Source organism: Aplysia californica, unplaced genomic scaffold (assembly GCF_000002075.1).
Source record: "Aplysia californica isolate F4 #8 unplaced genomic scaffold, AplCal3.0 scaffold00297, whole genome shotgun sequence".
Lineage (NCBI taxonomy): Eukaryota > Metazoa > Mollusca > Gastropoda > Aplysiida > Aplysiidae > Aplysia > Aplysia californica.
In genome coordinates, this window is record NW_004797567.1 from 600,412 (window position 1) to 626,904 (window position 26,493).

At 40.3% G+C, this 26,493-nt stretch overlaps 1 protein-coding gene across 1 annotated transcript in view; it reads left to right on the plus strand.

Moving 5' to 3' along the window:
- LOC101858115 (oxysterol-binding protein-related protein 6) overlaps positions 1–21,278 on the plus strand; it is a gene marked incomplete in the record, with an annotated part of 164,943 nt that extends 143,665 nt beyond the window's left edge. The window contains 13 exon segments of the mRNA XM_035970632.1: positions 1,046–1,176; positions 2,971–3,210; positions 3,728–3,803; positions 4,874–5,043; positions 6,665–6,739; positions 7,635–7,772; positions 9,700–9,763; positions 11,592–11,670; positions 12,202–12,337; positions 13,478–13,625; positions 14,586–14,712; positions 15,308–15,430; positions 17,620–21,278. Of these exon segments, the coding sequence (XP_035826525.1) occupies positions 1,046–1,176; positions 2,971–3,210; positions 3,728–3,803; positions 4,874–5,043; positions 6,665–6,739; positions 7,635–7,772; positions 9,700–9,763; positions 11,592–11,670; positions 12,202–12,337; positions 13,478–13,625; positions 14,586–14,712; positions 15,308–15,430; positions 17,620–17,731 (1,619 nt within the window).
- Positions 21,279–26,493: the final 5,215 nt, after the last annotated feature.

A 26,493-nucleotide genomic window follows, 5' to 3' on the forward strand; every position in this document is an offset into this window, starting at 1 on the left:
AGGTCCTTAAAATGGGGCTCGTCGATGTTAAGGCCAGTGAGAATTTTGTGAGACCCCAAGTTCCAAATCCACATTGATCCTCTTTGGTTAAGTTTTTCTTTAGTAGGATATTGGACTATTTCAATTCACTGAAGCTGCAAATCGGAGGTACCATTGTGACCAGGACTGTTGAAATGTTGGCCAACTGGTGTGCTGGAGTTTTTCTGGACTGAATAACAGAAGCCCACAAAGTGCACAAATCCAAAGGTGGAAATGTAGATTAACCCTTTATCTCGGAGGATGGTAAACCATCTATGCTTGGGCCCTCTTTTGGTTCAAAATCTAAATGTGACATATTCATCACAAAATTGTTCATTAAATCAAAATGAATAAACCTAATTGGATCATTCTTTGTCCAGTAACAGAAGTCCGGTAAAAGAGACCTGTTTTTAGCAATTGCTGAAAACTAATTTGATGTCGATGTGGCCGGCCATAAAAGAATTGGCTGAATCGCTGCCACCAGATGACCAGCATAGCGGTTACAACCGGGAACAGCTGGGAGCAGCTTGCATGAAATAAAGGGTTGATAATGCTCAAAATGTGGCAAACTCTTCTCTTCCAGAGTTGGTCTCTGCCACAGCAAAAGCCACAAGTAGTCTTTATTCTTATTTCTTCTGCAGATGCACTGGTCATTATCAGACATTGACAGACAAGAGTGGGTGGTTGGTGGGTGCCCTTGTGTGGTTTGCTCCTTCTTTCCTATAAAAAATCTATCTCCCCTCCTTCTTTTTTGTGTTTGTTACTCTCTTGTAACACCTCTAATCTTCGGCACTTATATGACCTTATTGTGTTGCAAGTGCCGTAAAACTTTTACTAAAACTAAAACACCTGTACTATTGAGTTGTTACTATGTCCAGTGTCCAGCTTCTCTCACACCTGTACCATTAAGTTGTTCCCTTTGTCTGATTCCTGCTTTGTTCACACCTGTACTATTAAGTTGTTACTCTGTCCTGTGTCCAGCTGTTTACGTCTGTACTAATGAGTTGTTACGTTTGTCTGAGTCCAGTGCACACGAAGCTGAAGGACCTGGCATCCTTGATGGAATCGGAGCGGGAGCGTCTCCGGAATATTCTCGACCAGGACGGAGAGGCGGGTCAAGGACAGCAGATCTCAGCTCTCAAACATTCTTTGTTGGAGGTGAGAACTCAGTGTGTCGAGCTGGAATCAATGGTGTCTTGCTAATTACAATGTTTATGGTCTATAATGGTTGCTCAGTTCAGTCTGTGGGTCATTAAAAAACTTTTAAAAAGCAGCAGTCTGCATGTATATGTGAGGCAGCATGGTGAAATCAGGCGCTCGTCAAAATACAGAAATTGGAGTAAGAGTCATTTGGAAATTTTTATCGAATTTTTATTTTTTGGCTCAACTTCTTTAAAGTCCATATAAAAGCACATTTCCATGTGACTCTTACTGAAAAACATTGATTAAAGGCACATAATGTGTCATTTTTCTGTTTTCAAGGACTCTTTAACTATTGGAGGTACCAAACTTTGGCAGCCGTTTTCTTGCTAATTTCACCACTGAAACCAGGTGACCTCACTTCCCTTCAATCACAAATATCTTGAGTTCTATTCAAGATAGATGGATATTTATTTCATTGGAAGCAAGGCAAATAAATCAGCTTTCAGATGATACCAATAACTCCATATGCCCAAAAATTGACAAGCGCCTGATTCCACGGCGTCTTGACACATATGTACTAAGAATAGTTTTAAAGTACTGCGGGCCAACTTTTGTTTCCCTTCTGTCTTTGGGGTGTGTGCCCTTGACAACCCATCTAAAAGCTACAGACAAACACTTGACACTTTTGAGCCACTCAGCCCTCAGATAAATAGCATTTGTATGACGCATATCCCCGCTCAGCAGCAGGCTCTATGCGCTTTACACTATATTATTACCCCGGTAGACCATAGAACACTCTGAAACATTCTCAGCTTCCCGGGAAGCATACAGTGCAAGCAGCTGATTAAGCGCTCAAACACTAACAAACTGACAAGATCTTTCGCTGTCTATAGCCAGGTACTCATTCCCACCTGGGTGAAGTGAGGAAAATTCGTGTAAAGTGCCTTTCCCAAGGACACAACGTCGGGTCCCTGACGGGATTCGAACCCACGACCTTACGGTTGCGAGTCCGAGAGCCTAACCACTAGGCCACCGACGCCACAGATAGTGGAACTGGGTCCTTGAAATTAATTTAAGAGAAGATCTCTTTTCTCAAAAAATTATTTTGACAGAATGCCATGCAAAGTGTGTGGATCGGATTAAAGAGTAAATTTCCTCTTTGGAAGTGGTGGCACAAAGTTCCCCATGCCATATGGATGTGATAGTAAAACACGACGTACTGATGGGTTAACTAAAAAACATTTTTTTTCAAATTAGATTAGATTAAGTTTTTGAAGAACACGTCTGATTTAGATGATTTTATTATTTAATCAAAGTATCAAAATTTATTAAACTATATTATGTGGGCAGAGAGCACCATAGGCAGGTCCTACTTCTTTACATTCTTTGCTGTTTCTGTGTCTGTCTGTCTTTCATTTTTTCACGAATTAGATGACCATTGTTGTATCGATGAGCTTATGGTTGGTTCAAACCTAAACTTACATTTTTTGTTTTCCTTTCTTTCTGTTTTTTCTGCCTTTCTTTCACTTTTTAATGAACTAAATGGTCATTGTTGTATCGATGTGCTTATGTTTTATTCAAAACCTGAACCTACAATTTGTGGGTGGTTGGCGGGTGCTCTGGTGTGGTTTGCTTCTTCTTTCCTATGAAACATTTATCGTCCTTATCTCCACTCCTTCTTTTTTTTATGTTTGTTACTGTCTTGTAACACCTCTAATCTTCTTGCGCTCGTATAACCTTATGCACTTGCGAGCACCGTAAAACCTCTACTAAAACTAAAACCATGAACCTACCATTTGTGTTTTCCAGACTCAGAAACAGAACGTCGAGTTACGGTCGCGTCTTGCCAGGATTCACGCAGACTCTGTCTTGCCGGAGATGGTGCCGACGGCCACTGCCGCCAGCGCTCTCATGTCGCCACTGCCCTCCATGAGGCTGAACCAGGACAAGGCCAACCTGGCACAGAGCCTCTCGCTGGATAGTTTCTCCATGTCGGAGTACTACGACGCTGAGGACAATATCGAGACGATTAGCGAATCTTCCTCGGAGGTGGGTGTTATGAAATGGAAGGGGTGTCTGTCTCCTCTCAGAGATAGATAGATGAGAGAGAGAGAGAGAGAGAGAGAGAGAGAGAGAGAGAGAGAGAGAGAGAGACTACAAGGGAAAGAAAGACGGTGAGAAAGAAAACGGAGATAGCGACAGAGAGAGAGAGAAAGAGATATTGATCAATGAAATAGAGATAGATGAGAGAAGGAGAAAGAAAGAAAGACATTGTGAGAAAGAAAGACAGTGCGAGAAAGAAAGACAGAGAGAGAGAGAGAGAGCGCGCGGAGAGAGAGGGAGGGAGAGAGAGCAATGGAGAGAGAGAGGGAAGGGTTGACTGACTGATTGACAAGACAAACAAAGACATACTGACAGACATACAGAAAGACAGAATAACTCTTCTAAATCATTTTCTGTTTTGTGTAATCTTCTAAGTTTTTATGTTCGATCAAAGATAAGTTTTTCACCACTTGACGTTTAATTTTCAAGAGTAAATCCTATTGTGGTGTTTTCCTTTTGCCAGCCCTCGGATGAAGAAGTGTCGAGTGAAATTTCTGAAGACGGCAATGACACCGACTACAACACTGGTGGAGTTTCAGGTGTGTCTTTGTGTGGTTTATGGCCCTGTCTTGATGTCTTTGTGTCTTTTGTGCTAGGCAATAGAGCTATTTGTGGGTATGTTCGCACTTACTTGTGTATGTCTAAGATATGAGCATATGTCCACATTTCTCATGTATGTAATACAACGCAATAATTTTTGAGCAAGTAGTTTTAAATTCTTTTGTAAAATTGAATTATTAGTTAAACTGCTCTAAAACGCTCTAAAACTCAAAATCTCACTGCTGACTGGTAAAGGTGCGACAGCCATGCTACCGACAGGCATCTGTTAGGTGTAGAATGGAGTAATGTTAGTGTGTTTGGCAGGGGCAATTTTCTGTGTGAAATTATTTTAAAAAGTAAAGTTATTCCCGCATCCGATCCGGACATTGGGGATTGCCTTGTTAGTGAGACTTCCTAGGCCGTTGGCATATTGTGGTAGGGTGGCCAGTTCCTTTCCACGCTGCCTTTACTTTCCCAACTCAAAGTCAGATATCCTTTACTGCTGGGTGGGCAGGAGGGGACGAAAAAATGCGTTTCCGAACTGAGGCTCGAACCCGGACTTTCCACTTCAGAGACGAGCGCACTAACCGCTCCTCCACCATTCCCTTTGTGAGGTGGTTAAAGGGCTTTTAATCGAAGAAGTGCATAAGAATGCTCAATTTCCCCTTAACCCTATCCGTAGGTCATGTTTTATTATTGTATCCATGCGACGTGGGAAACTCTGTGCCATCACTTTCAAAGAGAAAATTTACTCGTTAATCCGATCTCTGATCCCTACACTTTGCACAGCAGCCTGTCAAAATGATTTTTTGAGAAACACTGAAAGTTTTTTAAAGAGATCTTTGTACTAGAAGTATTCCTATGTAAAGGGCATTGAGCTTCTATTTTTTGAAATGCACTATGCAAATGTTATATATTATTATTATTATTATTATTATTATTATTATTATTCTAAAGTGTGGAGAATACATCCCGGGGGGTTACAAAATGATCCCAGGGCATACAGATAGTGTTAAGGGAACCATGAAGAGGAAGTTATTTTCTCTCATGATTTTTTCTTTGGTACCAGAAATGGTGTCGCAGTCCATCTGCGCCACGGGTCGGCGGACGAAGCTGCCGGTGCCCAAGCCTGAGAGCCCAGATGTGAGCCTGTGGAACCTGCTGTACCGAAACATCGGCAAAGACCTCACCAAGATCTCCATGCCGGTCACTCTCAATGAGCCGCTCAGTATGTTACAGGTGAGCCCACGCCGAAGGATTGTCATTTTCTCTCTGCCATTGTTCTTTGTTAATTATTGCTGGATCTTTTGGTGAGCCCACAGCTAATGATTGTCATTCCCTCTCTGCGATTTTTAAAGAGATCTTCGTACTAGAAGTATTCCTATGTAAAGGGCATTGAGCTTCCAGAACTCTCTGCGATTGTTCTTTGCTAATTATTGCTGGGTCTTTTCAGTTATTGATAGATAAGATAAAAGTTCTTAAAGATATTAAGTTCTTCTGTGTTGGAGTTTATTTTCTCACAAGACAAGTTGCTGTTGATCCGTCAGACGCAGATGTTGAAAGAATATAGACACCCTGCCTTGACGTTCACTTTCCGTTACAACAGATACAGAAGCAATTTAACGTACAGATTGTGACCCACAAGGCTCAGCTCAGATAAGGAGACGTACTCTAAGCGTAATACTTCTTTTGCATTAGGTAAAAGTGAGAAGAAATTTTGTTATTCTCATGTGAATTTTTTCTGTCAGCTAAATGACAGTGAAAGAGATAATTGCACTTATTCACAGTTGTTCACTGTTAAAATACTTGGATAGGTAATTTCTTCTTTCTCCCTGTCTCTCTCTTTCTCTTTCTCTCTCTCTCTCTCTCTCTCTCTCTCTCTCTCTCTCTCTCTCTCTCTCTCTCTCTCTCTCTCTCTCTCTCTCTCTCTCTCTCTCTCTCTCCCCCCCTCCCCCCTGTCCCTCCTCTGTCTTTCTTCCACAGTCTCTTCTCTCTCCCCCTCTCCCTCCTCACCTCCTCCCCCCCCCCCCGTCCTTCCCCCCTCTCCACAGCACTCAAATCTCTATTTGTACTCGCACATATCTCTCTGTGCACATATGCTCACACCTAAATACAAACAACCACAACAGAAATGTGCAAAGTGTGAGTATTTGCCTCCCCAAGACATTTTCATTTGTCTGATATTTTTCTTTACCTGCATAGTCAAAGGACTGAACAAAACACTGGTCCTGTGTACAGAGGTGAAGAATTGTCATGGAAAGCAAAGATTATGAGCATGGGTGGTTGGCCGGTGCTCTGGTGTGGTTTGCTCCTTCTTTCCTATAAAAAATCTATCTTCTCTATCCCCCCTCCTTCTTTTTTGTGTTTGTTACTCTCTGAAGATATTTGCGATTGAAGGAAGTGAGGTCCCCTGATTTCAATAGTGAAATTGCGAGAAGATGACTGCCGAAGTTTGGTATCTCTTATAGCTAAAGAGTCCTTGAAAACAGAAAAATTACATACTTTGTGCCTTCAATCAATGTTTTTCAGTAAAATTCACACAGAAATGTGCTTTTATAATAATATGGACATAAAAGAGGTTAGGCCAAAAATAAAAATTTGATAAAAATTTCCAAACTGGCGGAAAAATGCCTGTTTCTTTGATTTCTGTATTTTGACGAGTGCCTGAATTCACCACGCTGCCTCACATATCATTTCATTCTGAATTTATGAAACTTGAACACAAAGTTTGGGAAACAAGGATATAATATTGGAAGGACAACACATCTTTCCTGTAATGTCCTTTTTTTGAATTTCCTGATTTCTTCTTCATAATATGATACTGACCAGTCCACTTTGTGTTTTTCTGTGCTGTGGCCAGCGTCTGTGTGAGGAGCTGGAGTACAGTGAACTGCTGGACAAAGCTGCTGATTACGATGACCCCTATGAACGAATGGTGAGTGGAAACATGGCGTTTACTTGTTGTCTTTTTTTTCAATCCCACATTTGTTTTTTGGAGAAAAAAAAAAGTTTCACTATCACGTTGATTATAAATAATGTCTTCTCAGCAGAGGGCCACAACATCAAATTTTATATATGTGTTTTTACGATATACAACAAAACATACAGGTCTAAGGGTTAGTCGGTATTTGTTGTATGATGAAATTTATGTTGAATTTCAAGTCATGAGTCATCATCATCATCATTACCTTTCTTACCCTGCACCAGGGTATAGGCCACGGACAAACACTTTCTTACCCTGCACCAGGGTATAGGCCACGGACAAACACTTTCTCACTCTGCACCAGGGTATAGACCATGGACAAACACTTTCTTACCCTGCACCAGGGTATAGGCCACGGACAAACAGTCTTCACCTTTCTCTGTCCTAGGCTAGGCTCTTGATGTTATTCCATGTCTTCCCACTTTTCTGTACATCAGACATGAGTGCCAAAGATTTACTATACACTACATGTACTTCTTCCTGAGCTGGTTGTTTTAGGACACCACCTGTTGCGTCTACTTCTTTGCTCTACCGCCTTGTTTCTGTTTACCTGTTTTACTTCATCCCCCAGCTCTAAAAGACAGTTTTTGCATCGATGTGCTACACATGAACTCGAACTCTCTTTCCGTCGGTGGTTGGTGGGTGTTCTGGTGTGGTTTGCTCCTTCTTTCCTATCGAACATCTATCGTCTTTATCTCTCCTCCTTCTTTTTTGTGTTTGTTACTTTCTTGTAACACCTCTAATCTTTGACACTTATATGACCTTATTGTGTTGCAAGTGAAAAACTCTTACTAGAACTTAACGAACTCAAACTCTCTCTCACAAATGCCTGTTATGCTGTTCCCAGATCTATGTTGCTGCCTATGCTGTTAGTGGCTATGCCAGCTCCTACTACCGGGAGGGACATAAGCCGTTCAACCCTCTGCTGGGAGAGACATATGAGTGTATACGAGAGGACAAAGGCTGGAGGTTCATTGCTGAGCAGGTCTGTACTAGCACAAAGAAAGTGAAGAAAGAGTAAAATAAAAAAGAGACTTTCATTGGGTCTCTTTTAAAGACAAACGGGCTAACCGAGATTTCGGGGTTTTTCAGAAATCTTGACTTACACCAAAAGTGGGCAACCTATAGAAAAAGTTTGGTTTTGTTTGTGTGTATATTTGTTTGGTTATAGAGAAAAGTCTCCTTGTCTTTTAAAGACACTGAACAAGGGGCAAAAACTTGACCTTCGATTTTCTCCATACAGCTTTTTTCGGGATAGCCCCCTTGTGCTTAAAAGCAATCATTTGTTCTTGTGGAAATTGTTTGCGATGCTGTGCATGAACAATCAAAGCCTGTAGTAAAGCACTAGACTTTTAAGACAGCATTAACCGTCAATTCGAGTATTCATATATCTGTTGCAAAAGAAGGAGGTCAAAAGGTAGAGAGGGGAAGAGGACAGCTACGTTGATAGATTAATAATTTACTAATCTATAAAATGTGTGGATGACCCTGGTTTGAATCACCAATTGGTCATTCTTGTTGAACTCCGCTGGTTTTGTGGAGTTTTCAAGGCTCTCAATCCATTTTGCTCCATCCTATCAGTGGTTGAACTTAAAATTTGGAGGTCCCACCTCTTGAATAACCTAAGTGTTGAAAGGGGTGTTTATAACCCATACACCAACTTACTTTAGTCCCATGATTCATACAGCGCAAGTGGGTCTGCCACATGATAAGCTGTATTCGAGTAATTCTGGACATAATCATTTTAACCAATACCACTCACAAAATACCTTGGTCAAATCTGTTATGTATTTTGAATAGATGGAGATAAATATTTGTATCTCAGCTGTGAAGCTAATTGTATGAGGAGTATTCTAAGAATTAAGTGGCAGGATAGAATAAGAAATGAAGAGCTGTGGGAAAGGACAGGACAAAAGGATATAGAAGTAGAAATAGGACTAAGAAAGTGGCGATGGATAGGACTCACCTTAAGAAAGCTCTGCGGAAACATCTCAAGACAGTCACTGCAGAGGAACCCACAAGGAGCACGAGGCAGGGGTAGGCCACGGGAAACATAGAGGCGATGCGTGGAAAGGGACATGAGAGAAATGAAGCTCACTTAGAACGAGCTTGGAAGGATGGCTCAAGACAGAGATAAATGAAAGGAGCTTGTATGTGGCCTATACCCTGCCAGGGGTGAAAGGCATTGATGATGTGAAGCTAAGTTTACACTGTGTATTGACCCTGGTCAGCCTATGTAGCTAATCATGATGAATGAGGAAGTAGAAGCGAGAAGAAATTAGTCAATGATAGCAGTTGTCTAACTTTTAAATGATACTGATCTTGTTTCTGATGCATCTGCTATGAGTTTTATTGGTACAGAGTTAAGGACACAACTGAATTTTCTCTGTGGGCTGCTTGAAGAGATGAATGTTGCTGTCTCGTTTGTGATTTGTGAAGACAAGTCTGTATGTGTCACGACCCAGTGGAATCAGGCGCTCGTCAATTTTTTGGCATATGGAGTTACTGGTGTCATCTTAAAGGTTATTCATTTGCCTTGCTTTCGATGAATAAGATATCCATTGATCTTGAATTGCAATTGAGGTATTTGCTTTTGAAGGAAGTTGGGTTGTCTTGTTTCAGAAGTAAAATTAGCAAGAAAATGGCCGCCAAAGTTTGGTGACTTCCATAACTTTAGAGTCCTTGGAAAGTGCAAATTTACACTGTCTGTACCTTTAACTAACATTTTCCATAAAATCCACACATACAGGGTTTTTTTAATGGACTTACAAGGTGTTGAGCCAAAAAAAACAAAAATTCGAAAATAATGTCCCAACTGGCTGAAAAATGCTGATTTTTTTTACTTCATTATCTTGACGAGCGCCTGCTCTCACCACGAATCCTCAAATATGTACGTTTGTGTCTATCCACAGGTTAGCCACCATCCCCCCGTCACAGCGTGCCATTGCGATTCGAGAAACTTCACCTTGTGGCAAGGTATGCTCAGGCAGGATTACAAAAGAAAATTGTTCATAATAATAATAATAATAAATGACATTTATATTGCTCTCAACCCCGATTAAAGTACACAGGCTCTGAGCGCTTTACAATACAGTACAACGTACAACAGTAACATAAAATGTTGTGTTCTGACTAAAGAAAATTATTCCAAATATCCATCTTATTAATTTAAAAACAGAAATGACTTCAGCTGACATTTGAATGAATCAGAAGATTTGATCTCTCTTAAAGTACTTTGTAAAGCATTCCAGATCTTAGGGCCTAGGTATTCAAATGCCCTTTCACCCATTGTTTCAAGTTTCATAGATTGTAAAATAAATTTCTTTTTGTCAGCTGTTGTAAAGTTCTTGTGTCTGTTTTGACATGGTGACAGATTTTCTCAATATGTCGAGAGTCACTTGGTCTAGTTGTTGTGCATATCTTCAAAGTGAATGGTCTCAGTTATTTTTAATATTTTCTATTGAATTAAGAAAAAAAAAAAAAAAACCAAAAAGCCTTCCATATTTCATGTCGTTTTTTAAATTAGGCCACGATGATTTCTCACGATTATTTTTTTGTCAAATCTTGGAAATTTGTTTGTGCATTTGTACTCTTTCATGACGTGGAGGTCTTCTTCTATCCCCCGTGGTTGGGGCAACCGTGGGGGCACCACTGCATCTTAAAACCAGCTCTCGCCATCTATTTTTGTCCTCTGCTTTCCTCAGATTGTCACCCATCGTCTTTCCTGTCCACTCTGTGATGTTGTCCTCGCATCTCCTTCTCTGCCTTCCCTCCTTTCTCTTTCCTTGTACGGTTCCTTGCAGGATTGTTTTGGCAAGTCTTGTGGATCTTGTGACTTGCCCTTACCATTTTAATTTTCCTCTCTTCACTGTGGTCAGTAGATCTTCATACTGCCCCACTGCGTTGGTGATTCTCTTTTGTACCTCAGCATTTGAAACATGGTCTTTGTACGAGATGTCAAGGAGTCTGCGGTAACATCTCATCTCTGTGGTCTGAATCTTTTTCTCTAATTCTGTTGTTAGTGTCCTCAACTCGCAGGCGTATAAAGATATTGAGATGACAAGTGAACGCATTAGTCTGATTTTTTAGTTGTGCGTGGAGGTAGGACATATCAATAAGCATAAGGCCATGATGGGTCTATTTCATTTTGTCTGAAGTCAGACTTGTGCCATTGTCGTAATGGGTGGTTGGCGGGTGCTCTGGTGTGGTTTGCTCTTTCTTTCCTATCAAACATCTATCGTCTCTATCTCCCCTCCTTCTTTTTTGTCTTTTTTACTCTCTTGTAACACCTCTAATTTTCGGCACTAATCTGACCTTATTGTGTTGCAAGTTCCGTAAAACTCTTAACTAAAGCTACAAAAACCATTGTCATAGCATGGTAATGATAGTTTTCTTCACAGATATTAAATATCAGACATAATCTCCTCTCCTTCTTTTCTGAGGTATATGAATGAATTGTGTAGCAAGTGCCTTATAAGTCATACTAAAAATGAAACTAAGAACAGATATCAGACTTCATCATCATCATCATTGCCTTTCTCTCCCTGGGTCAGGATATAGGCCACGAACAAACACTGTCCACCTTTTTCTATCCTGGGCTAGTCACTTGATGTCACTCCATGTCTTCCCTCTTTTCTGTACATCCATTTCCATGACTCTTCTCCAGGTTCCACGAGGTCTTCCCCTTGATCTTTTACCCTGTGGGTTCCAATCTAACACTTTTCTTGTTATGCTTGTTATATCAGACTTAGACATTTTTATTTTTTTTTCTCTGAAATATTTTATTGTTTTGTTTTGTTTGCAGACGTAAGAATGAAGACAAAGTTCTGGGGAAAGTCGATGGAGATCCAGCCACTGGGACATGTTCATGTCATCTTGCCGAAGTGAGTCTCACAGTCTGATCATGTGTCTGCTTGTGGCTTCGGTGGCTTAGTAGTTAGGCTGCCGGACTCTTAATCGTGAGATTGCGGGTTTGGGGGTTCGAGCCTCAGTTCGGTCCGACGTTGTGTCCTTGGGAAAGGCACTTTACACGAATTTTTCACTTGGCTTGGTCCTTTTGGAGACGGACATTAAACTAGGAGGCCTCATAAATAACCTATTAGTGTTGATAGGGGCGTTAAACCCATACCATTTCTCCATTTTTTATTGACGGGTGCTCTGATATGGTTTGCTTCTTCTTTCCTGTCAAACATCTATCGTCCTTATCTCCCCTTCTTCTTTTTTATGTTTGTTACTCTCTTGTAACACCTCTAATCTTCTGGCGCTCATATGACCGTATGCAGTTGCGAGCGCCGTAAAACCTCTACTAAAACTTTTAAAAAAATACATACTGACTTTTGTTTCCCAAATTTATATATTTGGTTTGGGTTGGGTTTTTTTTAACCAACTACACTCTTTCTGATATATCCCGTCAGGTATCGCGACCACTACAAATGGAACAAGGTGACCACGTGTGTTCACAACTTGCTGGGTGGGCAGCGGTGGGCTGACCAGTACGGAGAGATGACCATCACCAACAACAACATTGTCTGTAAACTCACGTTCACAAAGGTATGTCTGTGGGTGGGTGGCGGGTGCTCTGGTGTGCTTTGCTCCTTCTTTCCTATCAAACATTTATCGTCTTTATCTCCCCTCCTTCTATTTTGTGTTTGTTACTCCCTTGTAACACCTTTAATCTTCGGCACTTCTATGACCTTATTGTGTTCCAAGTGCCGTAAAACTCTTACTAAGTGGTTGGTTGGCGGGTGCTCAGGTGTGGTTTGCTCCTTCTTTCCCGTTAAACATCTATCGTCCTTATCTCCCCTCCTTCTTTTTTGTGTTTGTTACTCTCTTGTAACACCTCTAAGCTTCGGCACTTATATGACCTTATTGTGTTGCAAGTGTCGTAAAACACTTACTAAAACTAAAACTAAAAGGTATGTCTAGAAGAAGTTTGGCTTTTCAACTAAGTAATGAGGACATCATAGACAGAAAGGAGAACAGATGAAATTGGCTCAAGACAAGCTGGTCTTGATTAATACCTTGGAAAAAGATCTTTTGATGATTGTGGTGCCACAACGGAGAAAAACCTGATCATTGTTGAACAAAATGAAGAAAAGTTTGTTGGGGTAAGAAATGTTTAAATATATGTTTTCTAGAATATATCCTTTGCCAAGGTTTCGATTTTGTAACTTTCATGGAAAAGAAAAGAAAGGTAAAATAATTATTAGATGGTGTTGTGCTTTCTTGAACTGCTTAAACCTGGACCCAGTTTCCATAAGTGTTGTTAATTTCTTATGAAGACATGCAGGTAGTGTGAGTTTCATAGCCCCCCCACCCCCCCGCAATCGGGACTGTTGTTCCGCTCCCGCCACACACACACACGTACACACACACACACACACACACACACACACACACACACACACACTCACACACACACACACACACACACACACACACACTCACACTCCGCTATACTCCACTCTCTTACTCTCTCTCTCTCTCTCTCTCTTTCTCTCTCTCTCTCTCTCCCTCCCTCCCCCTCTCTCTCTCTTTCTCTCTCTCTCTCTCTCTCTCTCTCTCTCTCTCTCTCTCTCTCTCTCTCTCTCTCTCTCTCTCTCTCTCTCTCTCTATCTCTTTCTTTGTCTTTCACAAATCATCCCTGCTTGGTGTGTCAAATCTGAATTAAAACATGCAATTGCCTCTCAGGGTTCGAACCACCGGTCCCCCAAACGCTACGAAGTGTTTGGCAGTATCCAGACAGCAGAAGGGAAGGTCGTTCACAACCTATTTGGCAAGTGGAATGAAGCGTTTTTCTGCGGCCACGCCTCCTCTGCTCGGTGTATCTGGCGGCCAGGTGAGCTGGATGGTTGGGATGTTGTGTTTACTTACTTACTTACCTGGTTGAAGGATAGGCATCTTTGCAGGTGGCACATGGCCATAGCTGCATGCTCCTCACTCTTCTCCAGGATCCATGAAACGATCTGCCTGCTGATCGTGCTAGTTAACAGCTGGTTGGTTGTTGTGTTCTTGTACGTGTGAGCAAATAGGTCATTTTGAAGGAAGGCAGACTCACGTAAAATGGAAATGTGGCAGGAGTTATTCCTTGCAAGTATGTCTCTCTGCTTTTCATTGGTTTTTTTTTGCCCATTTGATATTTTGTTTGGTCAGAGCATTTTCTACTTATGACAGAATGTTTTCAGCTTCGAAACAATAGTTCTGACAGTTAATTGAGGATTTGTATATTTCATTTTTTTTCAGCCTCCCTTTTTGTTTTCATGGGCTTTTGTTTCATTTCCTTGCGTTTGGAAATATTAAGTTAAATTAAAACTAGGACTCCTGCTGTATGAATGAATATATGATAACAAAATCAAAGAAAGCAAAATCCCCCCAGCATTCAGTTTTTATCATGTTTTCCACGTGTTGATTGACTGTGCTCATTGTTTACTAACCAAAACTGAGTCGATAGTTCTGTAAAACACCTACTCAAACAAACAAACAAACAATCAGTGTTTAGAGACGCTCAAGTATTCTCTCTGTTGGAATTGTACTGCTTTTAGGGGAAACGTGTCCAAAACAGTCACCTATTCAAACAACAACTTCCCTCTTCTTTCCTTGTATTTTCTTATATCAAAATGACATTGTCCAAGACATCCATTTGTGTAAGAAAAACATTTATTCCCTGCAATTTCAACGGTAATGAGTACAGTTGCGAGTCCAAGAGCCTAACCACTAGGCAACCGAGTAGAGTAACATGCCACTGAGGATAGGTCACGCCACCTCTCAGAGTAACTAACGTGCCACTGTTTTCTCACAGGAGCAATGCCCGAGAACCACGAGCTGTACTATGGGTTCACCCGGTTCGCAATAGAGCTCAACGAACTGGATCCGGACATGTCCAAGTACTTGCCGCCCACAGACTCTCGGTTCAGGCCGGACCAAAGGTCAGTTGTCGGTGGAGAGAGAGAGAGAGAGAGAGAGAGAGAGAGAGAGGGAGAGGGAGAGGGAGAGGGAGAGGGAGAGGGAGAGAGAGAGAGCAAAATTAAGATGTGGTTTCTTTTGTGTATTAAAAAAAATTAGCCACTTTTAAAATTTACCATGTGCTGTTGTGATAGATTGTCGCAAGTTATCTGCTAATGTCACATTACATGTACTAGTCAGCTGCGCTATACTTTTATATATGAAGACTACAGGTGAAAAACGACGGTAGTCACAAACTGAAAATCGGGAGTGTGCCAATTCTGAATGCTTGTTCAATCATAACTGTATTTCTGTTCAACTGTTGGTTGATTATTGTTGTTAGATTTCTCTCTCAACAACTCTTAACAATAAAACACCAGTCAAACAAATATGAAGTTATGAGTCCACAAGCTTTTTAAATTGGCACCCTCACAATTTCCAGTTTGTGACTATCGTCGTTTATTCCCTTTAGTCTTCATATGTATCTTTGGTTTGATTTTCAGTGTTGTTTGATGTCAACTTGTAGTTATTAAATTATTTTTTTTTACCACAAACAAACTTGTTGCTCTCTGACTGCAGACTGCTGGAGGAAGGAAAGATCACAGAGGCCGAGGCGGAGAAAAACAGACTGGAGAATGCACAAAGAGAACGACGGAAGATCAAGGAGGGCAGTGGAGAAGACCCCCAACCCATGTGGTTCAAGTAAGTTTTTTTAACCCTATCCGTACGTCGTGTTTTACTATCATATCCATACGACGTGGGGAACTCTGTGCCCCCACTTTCCAAAGAGAAAATTTACTCATTAATCCGATCCGTACGCTTTGCATAGCAGTCTGTTAAAATGATTTTTTGAGAATTACTGAAAGTTTCAAAGAGGTCTTCGTATTTGAAGTATTCTAAAATGTGAAGAATACAAACCGGGGGTACAAAATGACCCCAGGGCGTACGGATAGGGTTACGGTGTACTCTCTTCTGCTTCTCGACCTCTCTATGTACCATTGTCACTGGTAAAGATCAAGTTAAGGTCTCCTCCATGTGAAACGTGTATGACAATGTACATACATCCCTAGTCTCCACTGTGGGTGGTTGGTGGGTGCTTTGGTGTGGTCTGCTCCTTTTTTCCTATGAAACATCTATCATCCTTATCTCTCCTCCTTTTTTGTGTTTGTTACTCTCTGGTAACACCTCTAATCTTCTGGCGCTCATATGACCTTATTGTGTTGCAAGTGCTGTAAAACTCTTACTAAAACTAAAACAGGTCTCCTCTATCTGTGGGGCCGACATAGGGCAGGTTGCCCTGAAGTCATGTACAAAGACTGTTTTGAGCTATTTTTTAAAGGGAGACATACTGGACCTTTACATTCTTCTTACTCATCCCCTTAGGGAAGTTTGAGATGCAATTTTAATGAACAGCTTTTTCATAGCTTTTGTATAGCACAAATTTCCACTCAGCATTAAGCTCTATGTGCTTTACAAATCTAAGTTATTACAATACCCAAGTAGACCTGATAGTGTTCTGAAGCAATCTCATCTTCCTTGGAAGCATATGGTGCAAGCTGCCATTTACCAGGTGCTACAACACTAACACAATGACAAGATCTATTGCTGTACTATGTGTCTATGAATAAATGTAAAGATTAAAGCATATGGCGCCTGTGGCCTAGTGGTTAGGCTCTCGGACTCGCAACCGTAAGGTCGTGGGTTCAAATCCCGTCAGGGGCCCGACGTTGTGTCCTTGGGAAAGGCACTTTGCACAAATTTTCCTCACTTCACCCAGGTGGAAATGGGTACCCAGCTATAGACCGAGAAAGGTATTGTCAGTTTGATAGTGTTTAAGCGCGTGAAATCCACAGCTTGCACTGTATGCTTCCGCGGAAGCTGAGAATGTTTCGGAGTGTTCTATGGTCTGCTGGGGTAATAATATAGTGTAAAGCGCATAGAGCCTGCTGTTGAGCGGGGATATGCGCTATACAAATGCTATTTATTATTATTATTATTAAGCAACGTGACTTGTTCTATACTACCATAGTACTGACAATACAAACACATCACTACTGGTTACAACAGTGGGGCAGAATGTAATTTTTTAGCTGGGGTCAGCGTGTGTTGCTCAAAGACACACTTTAGAAACCATTCATTTAGATGCCTTGTCAATAAAGAAGTTACTGCTGGCTTTATGCTAAAGTAATGCTTTCAATAAATACAGTGTGGTTCTGTAATAATTAATTTTACAGATAAAGTCTTCATGACTGACATTGATGAACTATCATTACATCTAAATCCTTACTGGATTGATAACAACATCTAAATCGCTGTTCCCATACTTTTAGGAGAGGGAAAAAAATATGTGTTCCCCCCCCCCCCCCAAATCCATCCAAACTAAAGGCAATGTTTGGACAAAGTTGCTCATGATGGTCTTCTCTGTCTGACGTTGTCTCCTTGGGAAAGGCACTTTACATGAAATTCCCATTCCATTTGGCTTGATCCTTTCGGAGATGGATGTTTAACTCAGAGGTCGTGCCCCTTAAATAACCTAATGCCATTGATAGAGGCGTTAACTCTTTGATCCCCGTCGGACGCTGGGAGCGTCCAGTACTAGTGACAACTGTTTTGTTTTATTTAGTGCTAGTTTCTTCTTGTTTTTCAGAACTATTCCGTACCAAGTTTTTTTTGGTAATGACTAAGCCTTTGTATCCGCTATTTAGAAGTTGGAGGCAAGCTTTTGGGTTATAATGAGACATACTGCACCAGGTTTAGGTGACTGAGGTAAAAATCTCCGGGAAACGGTGGAAAACATTCGGGGCTTAAAGAGTTAAAAAGTTCAACCCATACCTTTTCACCATTTTCCTGATTATCTCCCATGCATTTTTTGTCTGTGTTTGTTTCTCCAGGAAGAAGTTGCTGGATGCTGGGAAGACCGAGGCCTTTGAGTACGACAAGAAGTACTGGGAGGCTCGCAAGGACCCGGGCTTTGCCCGCATGTCATTTGTTCACCTGTTCTGAGGCAGTTTCCACCACAAAGACACCGAATCTCCTGTTACCCTGATCGACTCCTACACTCTTCAATATGCGTGGAATAATATCTTTCGAGGAAGTTCTTTGATACTATAATACTATTATATTGGACTCTAGTTGAAGCCCATTTATGTGGACTGAGGAAGTTCTTTGATAGTATATTATTATATTGGACTTGATTTGAAGCCCATTTATATGGACTTACTTTTTGGAGTTTTGCAGGATGATTTCTGTTCCTTTGGGGTTTTTTTTGTTGGTACTGTGTACACAGAATGGGGAACTTAGAAATAGGTTAGGCCAGTGACAGCTGTTAACTCTTTAACCACGTCTGGACGGTGGCAGCGTCCGGTAGTCGAGGTCCGTAACCATGGCTGCACGGTACCACCGTCTGATGGGAAGTTATTATTGTATTATGGTATGGACCAAATATAAAAAAGTATGAGCTGACAAGTCCTTAGTTTGACTCGCAGTCAAAGATGAATGAATTCTATGTCTAGGTAATGCTTTATTGATCAGCTTGACACGAAAAAAGCAGTTTTTAAAACGTAATATGTCGGGTCGCATTTCCACAAACACGAGAGAATTACGATGAAACATGATTTTAAACTGGGTGGTTAAAGAGTTAATAATGAACCTGCTAGCATTTGATGATCAAGATAATGAACTTGTTATTGGTTTTCTTCACATCGTTTGCCTGCTTTTTCTGATGTAATCAGCCCAACATTTTCAGAATTTTGGGAATCTGTGGTAATGGTTGCTTGTGGTTTAGGTATTTTTTAGAAAATTAAATTTTAAATTTTGAAAAAAATGCAAGAAAGGTTTGGTCAACATACTATAGGAATAATCTGTTTAAAAAATGAAACAGTATGTACTGTCTTCTTAAGAATTTTGCTTTCAAGGCTTAAAATACTTGTAGGTGAACAGCTGTGGTTTGGAGCTTGCCAAGGCGTTTCCCGCCAATTAGCATATGGTAAATACAGCAAGGTTTTGTGTGAAAAACACTTTTTAAAATATTTTTGTAATTATAACCTTGAGAAATTTCTTTCGGTGTATATATTGATATATGTTTGGAAGAAATTTGCTCAGAATAAGAGCATTCCACATGCGTTTGATGACTGTGCGGTCCCACACCGACCCCTCACACCAACAAAACTACCCCATACTGACCAAACCCACAACCACACCTATATCTAAAGGGCAACTATTATTTTTCTTACCTCAGGTAACAAGAGTTAATTATTATTCTCATCCCAATTGGCTGTCTTGGTGGTTATTTCGCGTATTGACACTGATCACAATTTAATTGTCTACATCAGCTGCTTTTGACAGATGGATTTTTTTACTCGTTTTATTTAGACTCTATAACCACAAATTGAGGGTGTTGGTCACAAAATTGCTAGCTTGGTCAAAGCTTTTTTTATACAAGTGACAGAAAAATTGTGTTGATTCTGTCTTGTTTTATGTAATTTCGAAGCTCTTTTAGTTGGCGTTTTTTTCTCTCAATTCGCCTGTATGACTCTCTAATCAGTCTCTTATTTTCATGGTTTCACACATGTTCATGGTATCCATTACATGAAAAGTGTAAGGAACGCTGCTCCATGTAAGGAAATCTCAACACATAATTGTCATTGTTTTCATATACACAGTTGGTTCATTTACATATTATCAATCTGTATTCTGATATTGAGCTGTCAATTTTCGTTATGGTGCAACACTTGAGAGCCAAAGAGGCTTTGTGCTCTCTTACACATTCGATATACACACACGCACACACACACACTTGTGCACGCACACACACACACACAAACACACACAACTACATGTTTAAAGGCATACATCTCTAAACAGATCTGTTGAATGAGTCTCAGACTTTGTCAGTTTGTGCCCCACACCCTTGAAATATAATCCTGGAGAGGGATGGACGCCGCCAGGCTAACTTTGCCCAGACACGCCACATGTTGCTGTTGTTGTTTTCCAATTCCTTTAGCTCCGAACATTTCATGACGGCATGAACATGTACTGAGCACCAATGTCTCCAAGCCCGCACCCTTGACTGTCTGAGGTGGAGACACCTGGTGCATTGCAGCTTTCAGCAATGCAGGGCTCCCATGACTTTGGGAATGGTTATAGTACTTTGCCCCCTCAGGGCGCCGATCGGTGACGGTGAGATGTAGCGTGTACCGCATCTGTATTGTGGTCTGTGGGGATAAGTGTTGTGCAGTGCGCACTGCGTGGGTGGAAAGTGTGAAGGGATAAAGTAATTCATGACCCTTGAGCTAGTGGTTTTTTACCAAGTTTTTTGCGGTTTACACTATAAAGACCATCCATGTCAGGGCCATTACATTTTTTGTGGTTCTGATGTACTAAAATACTTTTACCTTTCTCTCTTTTTTAATCTAACAAACAGGCATGGCTTCCTCGGAAATCTTTGTAATGTTTCAGCTTGGTATTTCGAGAACAGATAATTTTTTGGGTCGTTTTTTTCTTTTTTGCTTACGTAGTTTTAGTGCAATAGACAGCTGCTTATTTTTCTTCAAAGAGCTTCAAGTTTAGCAGGCCTAGTGGGGTTTTTTTCTACTAGTCTGTGAATAAGCAGAGTTGGGAACACTCTTGAGTGGTGTGTCATTTTGCCCCTTTGCTTTCCCTTCTTGTGCTTGAGGGCAAGGATTGTAGATGGTCACAGACTCTTTGTGGGTTTAGTTTTATGTCATATGATTTGGAGTATCATTGTACTACAGATTTAGTATGTGGTATCGGGAAGTGATCACAGGAGTAGCGTAACTGATCCGGCTTTCGATTTTGCAAGTAAAAACATTTGGCGCCAAAAATGAAAAAAAGGCGTTTTGTCAGCATACGGCCTGGATCGGAAAAGTAAAGTCAGCATACGGCAGAGTTGATGTGATATCTCGTATGTTGTTCTGCCAACTGCCAAATTGATGGCTTGGCCTACTGAGCTTCTGGTGCAAGTTGACATGAAGGTGACCTGCTTTTGCTTTCTCTTGAAATGTTTTTTTCTTTTTTGATTTTTACAGTGAAACTGCACTGTGTAGAGAAATGGGTAAGATGAAGAGTGTACTTTAATATGAAAGAAATCTCCCTGCTAAGAGAGTGCTTAGAAAGAAAGTACCATAAAAAGAGAGAGAGTACTATAAATGACAGTACTAGGAACGAGAGTGCCATAAACGGAGTACCAAAATTGAGGGAACTAGGAAAGAGTAGAATAAAAGAGAACACTATGAACAAAAGTAAAAGGAAAGAGAGGCACTACGAGTATAACAGAGAGTAACACTGTTGAAAAGAGAGTACCATAAAATAGAGTACTGTAAATGAGCCTACAAGGAAAAAGTACTGTAAAAGAGAATATTATAAATGAAAGTACAGAGAAAGAGTACAGGAAAAGAGTACATTATAAATGAAAGTACAAAGTAAGAGTATCGGAAAAGAGAACATTATAAATCAAAGAACAGAGAAAGAGTTCAGTACAAGAGAATATTATAAATGAAAGTGCAAAGAAAGAGCACCGTAAAAGAGAATATTATAAATGAAAGTACAAAGAAAGAGTACCATAACAGAAAGCACAGAAACGGGTAAAATAATGAGATAACTGTGAAGAGAGGGCTATGATGAAAAAACCAAAGTTGCCTGTGTCGAATAAGACTAGGACAAATTGTATTTTACTTTCTCTTTGGCTGTTCCGTTATGGTTTTTTAAAATTGCAAGTGGTGGGGTAGATACGCGTTTTAAACCCATAAAAACTAGTTGCTTGCGACACCCACAATCCACAATTAGCTGATTGCTATGCTTTTGGAACATGTTTTAGTTTTTTCTTCTGACTTGAGGTCACATGTATAATTATAATAAATTTTTGTTAACAGACTTTCAGCATACGGTTTAGACATGTTAGAAATTGTTTTCTATGATGAGGTTGAAAGAATGAGTTATTTTGTCTGCTGAGAAGCTTTCGCCATTCACATAATTCTGACATTTAATGGCTTTGGAATAACATTCAGTCTGGATTTTTGTCCATGTGGCCCGACTGCCTCTATGAAGCTGCTGCCTCTTTTTTCCTGTCTTAGAAATTATAAGAGTACTCAGAACAGTACGCGTTGATTGTGTTGAAACCTTTGTCACATCTGGCTTATTTTTTTATACATTTCGACACTGTGTTTTCTGAGTCATCACAGCTGTGATTCCTGCTGTTAAATTTTGTTTCGAGATTTGAACTATTATGTAGCGTGTATTTCCTAACACTTTGCCCCCTCGGGACGCCGATCGGCGACGGTAAGAAGCCGTCCCTTTTCACCATGGGACGCCGATCGGTGATGATGTGACATAGCGTGTACCGTACCTGTATCCTGGTCCATGGGGATAAGTGTTGTGCCCTCTGCGTGGGTGGAAAGTGTTAACCTAATTCTGTTAATGGACTGGGCTTTTATCAGCCCTTTCTGGCTATTGAATGTCGTACATAATTTTTTCCTCATGCAGTCTGCAAGAGACGTAAAAGATTGATGGACTTTCAGTTCTAGTGACTTTCTGGTATCATTACAAAGTGCTTGAAGTGCAATACGCAATGTTGGTACGTACGTGTGGTGTTTTATCTGGACTGATCTGCTTTGTCTTTATGAATGCTACCCGTGGGTTTTGTTACTATTTTGACCTTGAACTTGGTTATGGCCTCGCTGCCACGACCCCTCCTTTCTTGTCATGAGCTAAGTGCACTTAGATATTTCATGTGTTTTATGCTGGGCATTGCATTAGTTGTCACAATCGTACTGTTTACCTTGCCATATCTTTGAGAGTTGTTTGGACTTTTGTAACATCATTCCTCCCCCTCCTCCAAGTCTCTTCTCTTTCTTACCTGTACATTAAGGACTATTCTCGTCCAGGGGTTAAGCTCGATTGTCACAGCTAATTTCATTCCCATACTTCATGGCTGAGATAATGTGAGATTTTCCTCATGTTTTGTTGGTCTTTTCTTTCTTTTTTTTTTTTTGGTTGGGGGGCTGTTGGTTACGTTTTATTCGTACCTTTTAAATTTTCCAATATGCGTCATAAGCTTCTCCTCGATTTGTCTTAATTGCATATTTTTCCAATATGCGACATAAGCTTCTCCTCGATTTTTCTTAATTGCATATTATACAACAGCCTGTCTGTATATCAAGGGATTTCAAAGAGCAGTAAGGTATTGAGGAAACCATTGTCAGGGTGTTTGTATGTTGCATTCTTATTACAATACAAGCCTTTGGAATCTGTGACAAAGGTGATGGACTGTATGTTGTCATAAAGGAACACCTTTTGGGTTCATAGTTGATCGTATGAAAAAACTTTGATGATCCTTGCTGTGGGCAAACAATGCATTATCAGCATTTTTACTCTTTATCTCCGTGGGGGGGGGGAGGGGGGGGGTAAACCTACTATGCCGGGCCCCTTCTTTGGTACAAAATCTAAAAATGACAGAAACGTCTCTAAATGGGTCGTTAAATCAGAACAAGTGAATCTATTTTGATAGTTCTTCATCTAGTGACTGAACTTCCGATAAAAGATACCTGTTGTCGGCAATTGCCGAAAAGCTATACTGTCACATAAGAAGTCAAGTCTCTTTTCTAGCCCCCAGATGCTTCAGCAAATATTGAAGTAATTAGACAGTGTGTGAGACGGCCAGGACTGAGTTAAAAAAAGGAAGGAAGAACTGTTTAGTTTTATGCTCTGCCAATGAGTGAATAACGTTGATCAGCCTACCCTGATATTCTTTATTAATGTTTATCTCATCATGGTATCATCATATAACCTGTTATTATTCATGTATGATTTGTAGTCTGAATCAGTATACCTCAATAATTGCTTTTGAGTGTCGTGCTTCATTTAAATAAAACGATTATGTTATACGTAACGGGGACTTCGGTGCATTGCTTATTACTTATTATATCCTGTTGCTATGTTATTCTTGTGCCTGTTTTTCGTTTCAGTACCTGTCTGTGTGGCAGGATTTTGTACAGATAACCAGCCTGGTGCTGAGAATGAGAATAGATATTTGCTTACTAATGTATCTTGTATCCCACATAGATATGATTATACTGTGCCCTGTATTGTACCTGAAGGCCCTTTTGGTTGCTCGAGATATTTTAGTTGTAAAGATTGTTCCCTACCGCCCATTTTAATATGATGCACGTAGATTGTATGAAGTCTGTATGTGTGTGTGTGTGTGTGTGTGTGTGTGTGTGTGTGTGTGTGTGTGTGTGTGTGTGTGTGTGTGTGTGTGAGGGGGTATTTTGTTTGTTTTTTTGTGTATGTGTGTGTGTGTGTTTGGGTGTGTAGATGTGTTGTTTTTGTGCATGTATGTGTGTATATATGTGTGTGAGAGAGAGCTTGTGTTTGCCTTCTAACTCGATATGTTGTGTTGTTTCATGAATTGTTTTAGGACTGGTTTCCAATTGTGCTTACCTTTCTATCTCCCTCATCTTGTTTGGCTTTTCATAGATCTTGGCAGATGTGTGCTTATTTGACCAATTCCCATGTGGAGATGCTTTTTTTTCTTTTTTACTTAAGCATATCCATTGTCTAAAGGGATGTTGTCTCCCTTTCAGTGCAGGTCGGCCTTTGCAGTAGCAGGCAGGGTCAAAGTCACTCACCTCCTGAATTACATATATATGTATAGATATATAGATAGATAGAGAGAGATATATATATATATATATATATATATATATATATATATATATATATAGATATATATATATATATATAGATATATATATAGATATATATATATATATATATATATATATATATATAGATATATATATATGTCGTGTTGCTGGCAGTGTAGAACATCTGCAGTGACCTAAATCTTACAGCTTTCTTTCAAGTTGTAGAATGTTATTGTAGAATGTTATTACTTTCTTTGGTGGAAAGGGGAGGGGGGGGGGGGGTATGAGGGCACCTATTTTTTATTTTGTCAACTTTTGCCAGTTTTGGCATTTCTTTAATTAAACCAGTATATTTCGAAATGATAATGTCACATCTGTTCATCAGAAAGATAATGAGACCCAAAAGACTGGCTATTGATGGAATGGTGGTTCTAAAAAGTGGCCTTTGTTATTGTAAACCTCGGATCTGAAACAGAAATTCAGTTGGGTGGGAGTCTGTGTAGCCTCACTGCTTTTGTCCTCAAAAACTGCTGAAGTTTTTGTCCCACAGATTCTATTCCTTTGTAAATCTTTTATTATATATGAGGCAGCGTGGTGGAATCAGGCTCTCGTCAAATTTTGGGCATGTAGAGTTATTGGTATCATCTTAAAGCTGGTTCACTTGTCTTAGTTTGGTTGAAAAAAATATCCATTTATCTTGAATACAAGTCGAGATATTTGTGAAGAAAGGAGTTGTGGGTCACCTGTTTTTAGAGGTAAAATTTGTGAGAAAATGGTCGCCAAAGATTAGTTATTTCCTTAGCTGAAGAGTCCGTGGTAACTGAACATTTACATTTTTTGTACCTTTAAGAAACATTTTCAGAAAAATCTACACAGAAATGAGTTCTTTAATGGGTATGAAAGGTGTTGAGCCAAAAAACAAAAATTTGAAAAAAATTCTCAAACCTGCGGAAAAATGCAAGTTTCTGCACTTTGATTATTTTGACGAGAGCCTGATTCCACCACGCTGCCTCAGTACCTTTACGTCCATTGTGATAGTAGATGACTCTCATTCATTCCAGATTCTTCCCTGTGCTCGGTGCAGGTTGAGAGGCATAATGTTTTTGGGTCCGTCTTGCCACGAGAACTTACTTTGGGTTTCTTTTTTTCATATTTTTTTAGTATGACTTGAATGTGATCTGTGATCTGTGATCTTCCACTCTGTGTTAGCTGTGGTGGTATTCTCTTATTTGTTTTCCAGCAGCGCACACTGATAGAGGTGGGTGGTTGGTGCATGCTATGGTGTGGTTTGCTCCTTCTTTCCTATCAAACATCTATCATCTTTATCTCCCGTCCTTCTTTTTTGTGTTTGTTACTCCATTGTAACACCTCAAGTCTTCGGCACTTATATGACCTTATTGTGTTGCATGTGCCGTAAAACTCTTACGAAAACTAAATACTGATAGAGACTCCACACAGTACGTCTTAGAAGTGGTAGACATTTATTTCAGCCCCACACTTATAGAGCTCCCTTACAGCATCTTTTAGAAATGTTATCAGTTTATGCATTAGCCACACGGAGGTACAGATCTTATACTACATCATCTTTGAGAAATACTTGCTGTTTATTTCTCTAATTTTATGGCTCATTCGTTTGTTTTCAACCCTGTTGTAGATAGATCTATCTAACTGCCTCAGCTGCAATGGGATGGGATCTCTCGTGTCCTGTTATTGGAGAAGATATTCGACTGATTCACTGTCGGTCATTTGTCTCTTTGTTTAAGTTGTGTGAACAACCGCTTTTCCAAGTTGCACGGACTGCAATTTTTCATGTGATTGTGTTGTTATGTTGCTTATATAGATCACCCTAATCGGAAGATCGTCTCCCCCTCCCCCCTTCCTCCCCTTTTTAACCAGAACGATATCATTCATTCCATCTTTTCATCTCGCTCAACTCCTTCCTCAATCCCCACTGCCCCTCTCTGTCTGTCTGTCCGCCTGTCTATCTGTCTGTTTGTCTGTTTGTCTGTCTCTCTCTCTGTCTCTCTGTCTCTCTCTCTCTCTCTCTCCCTCTGTTCTCTTATGCGACAGTAGCAGACTGACTGTTAATAGTATCAACGTTTT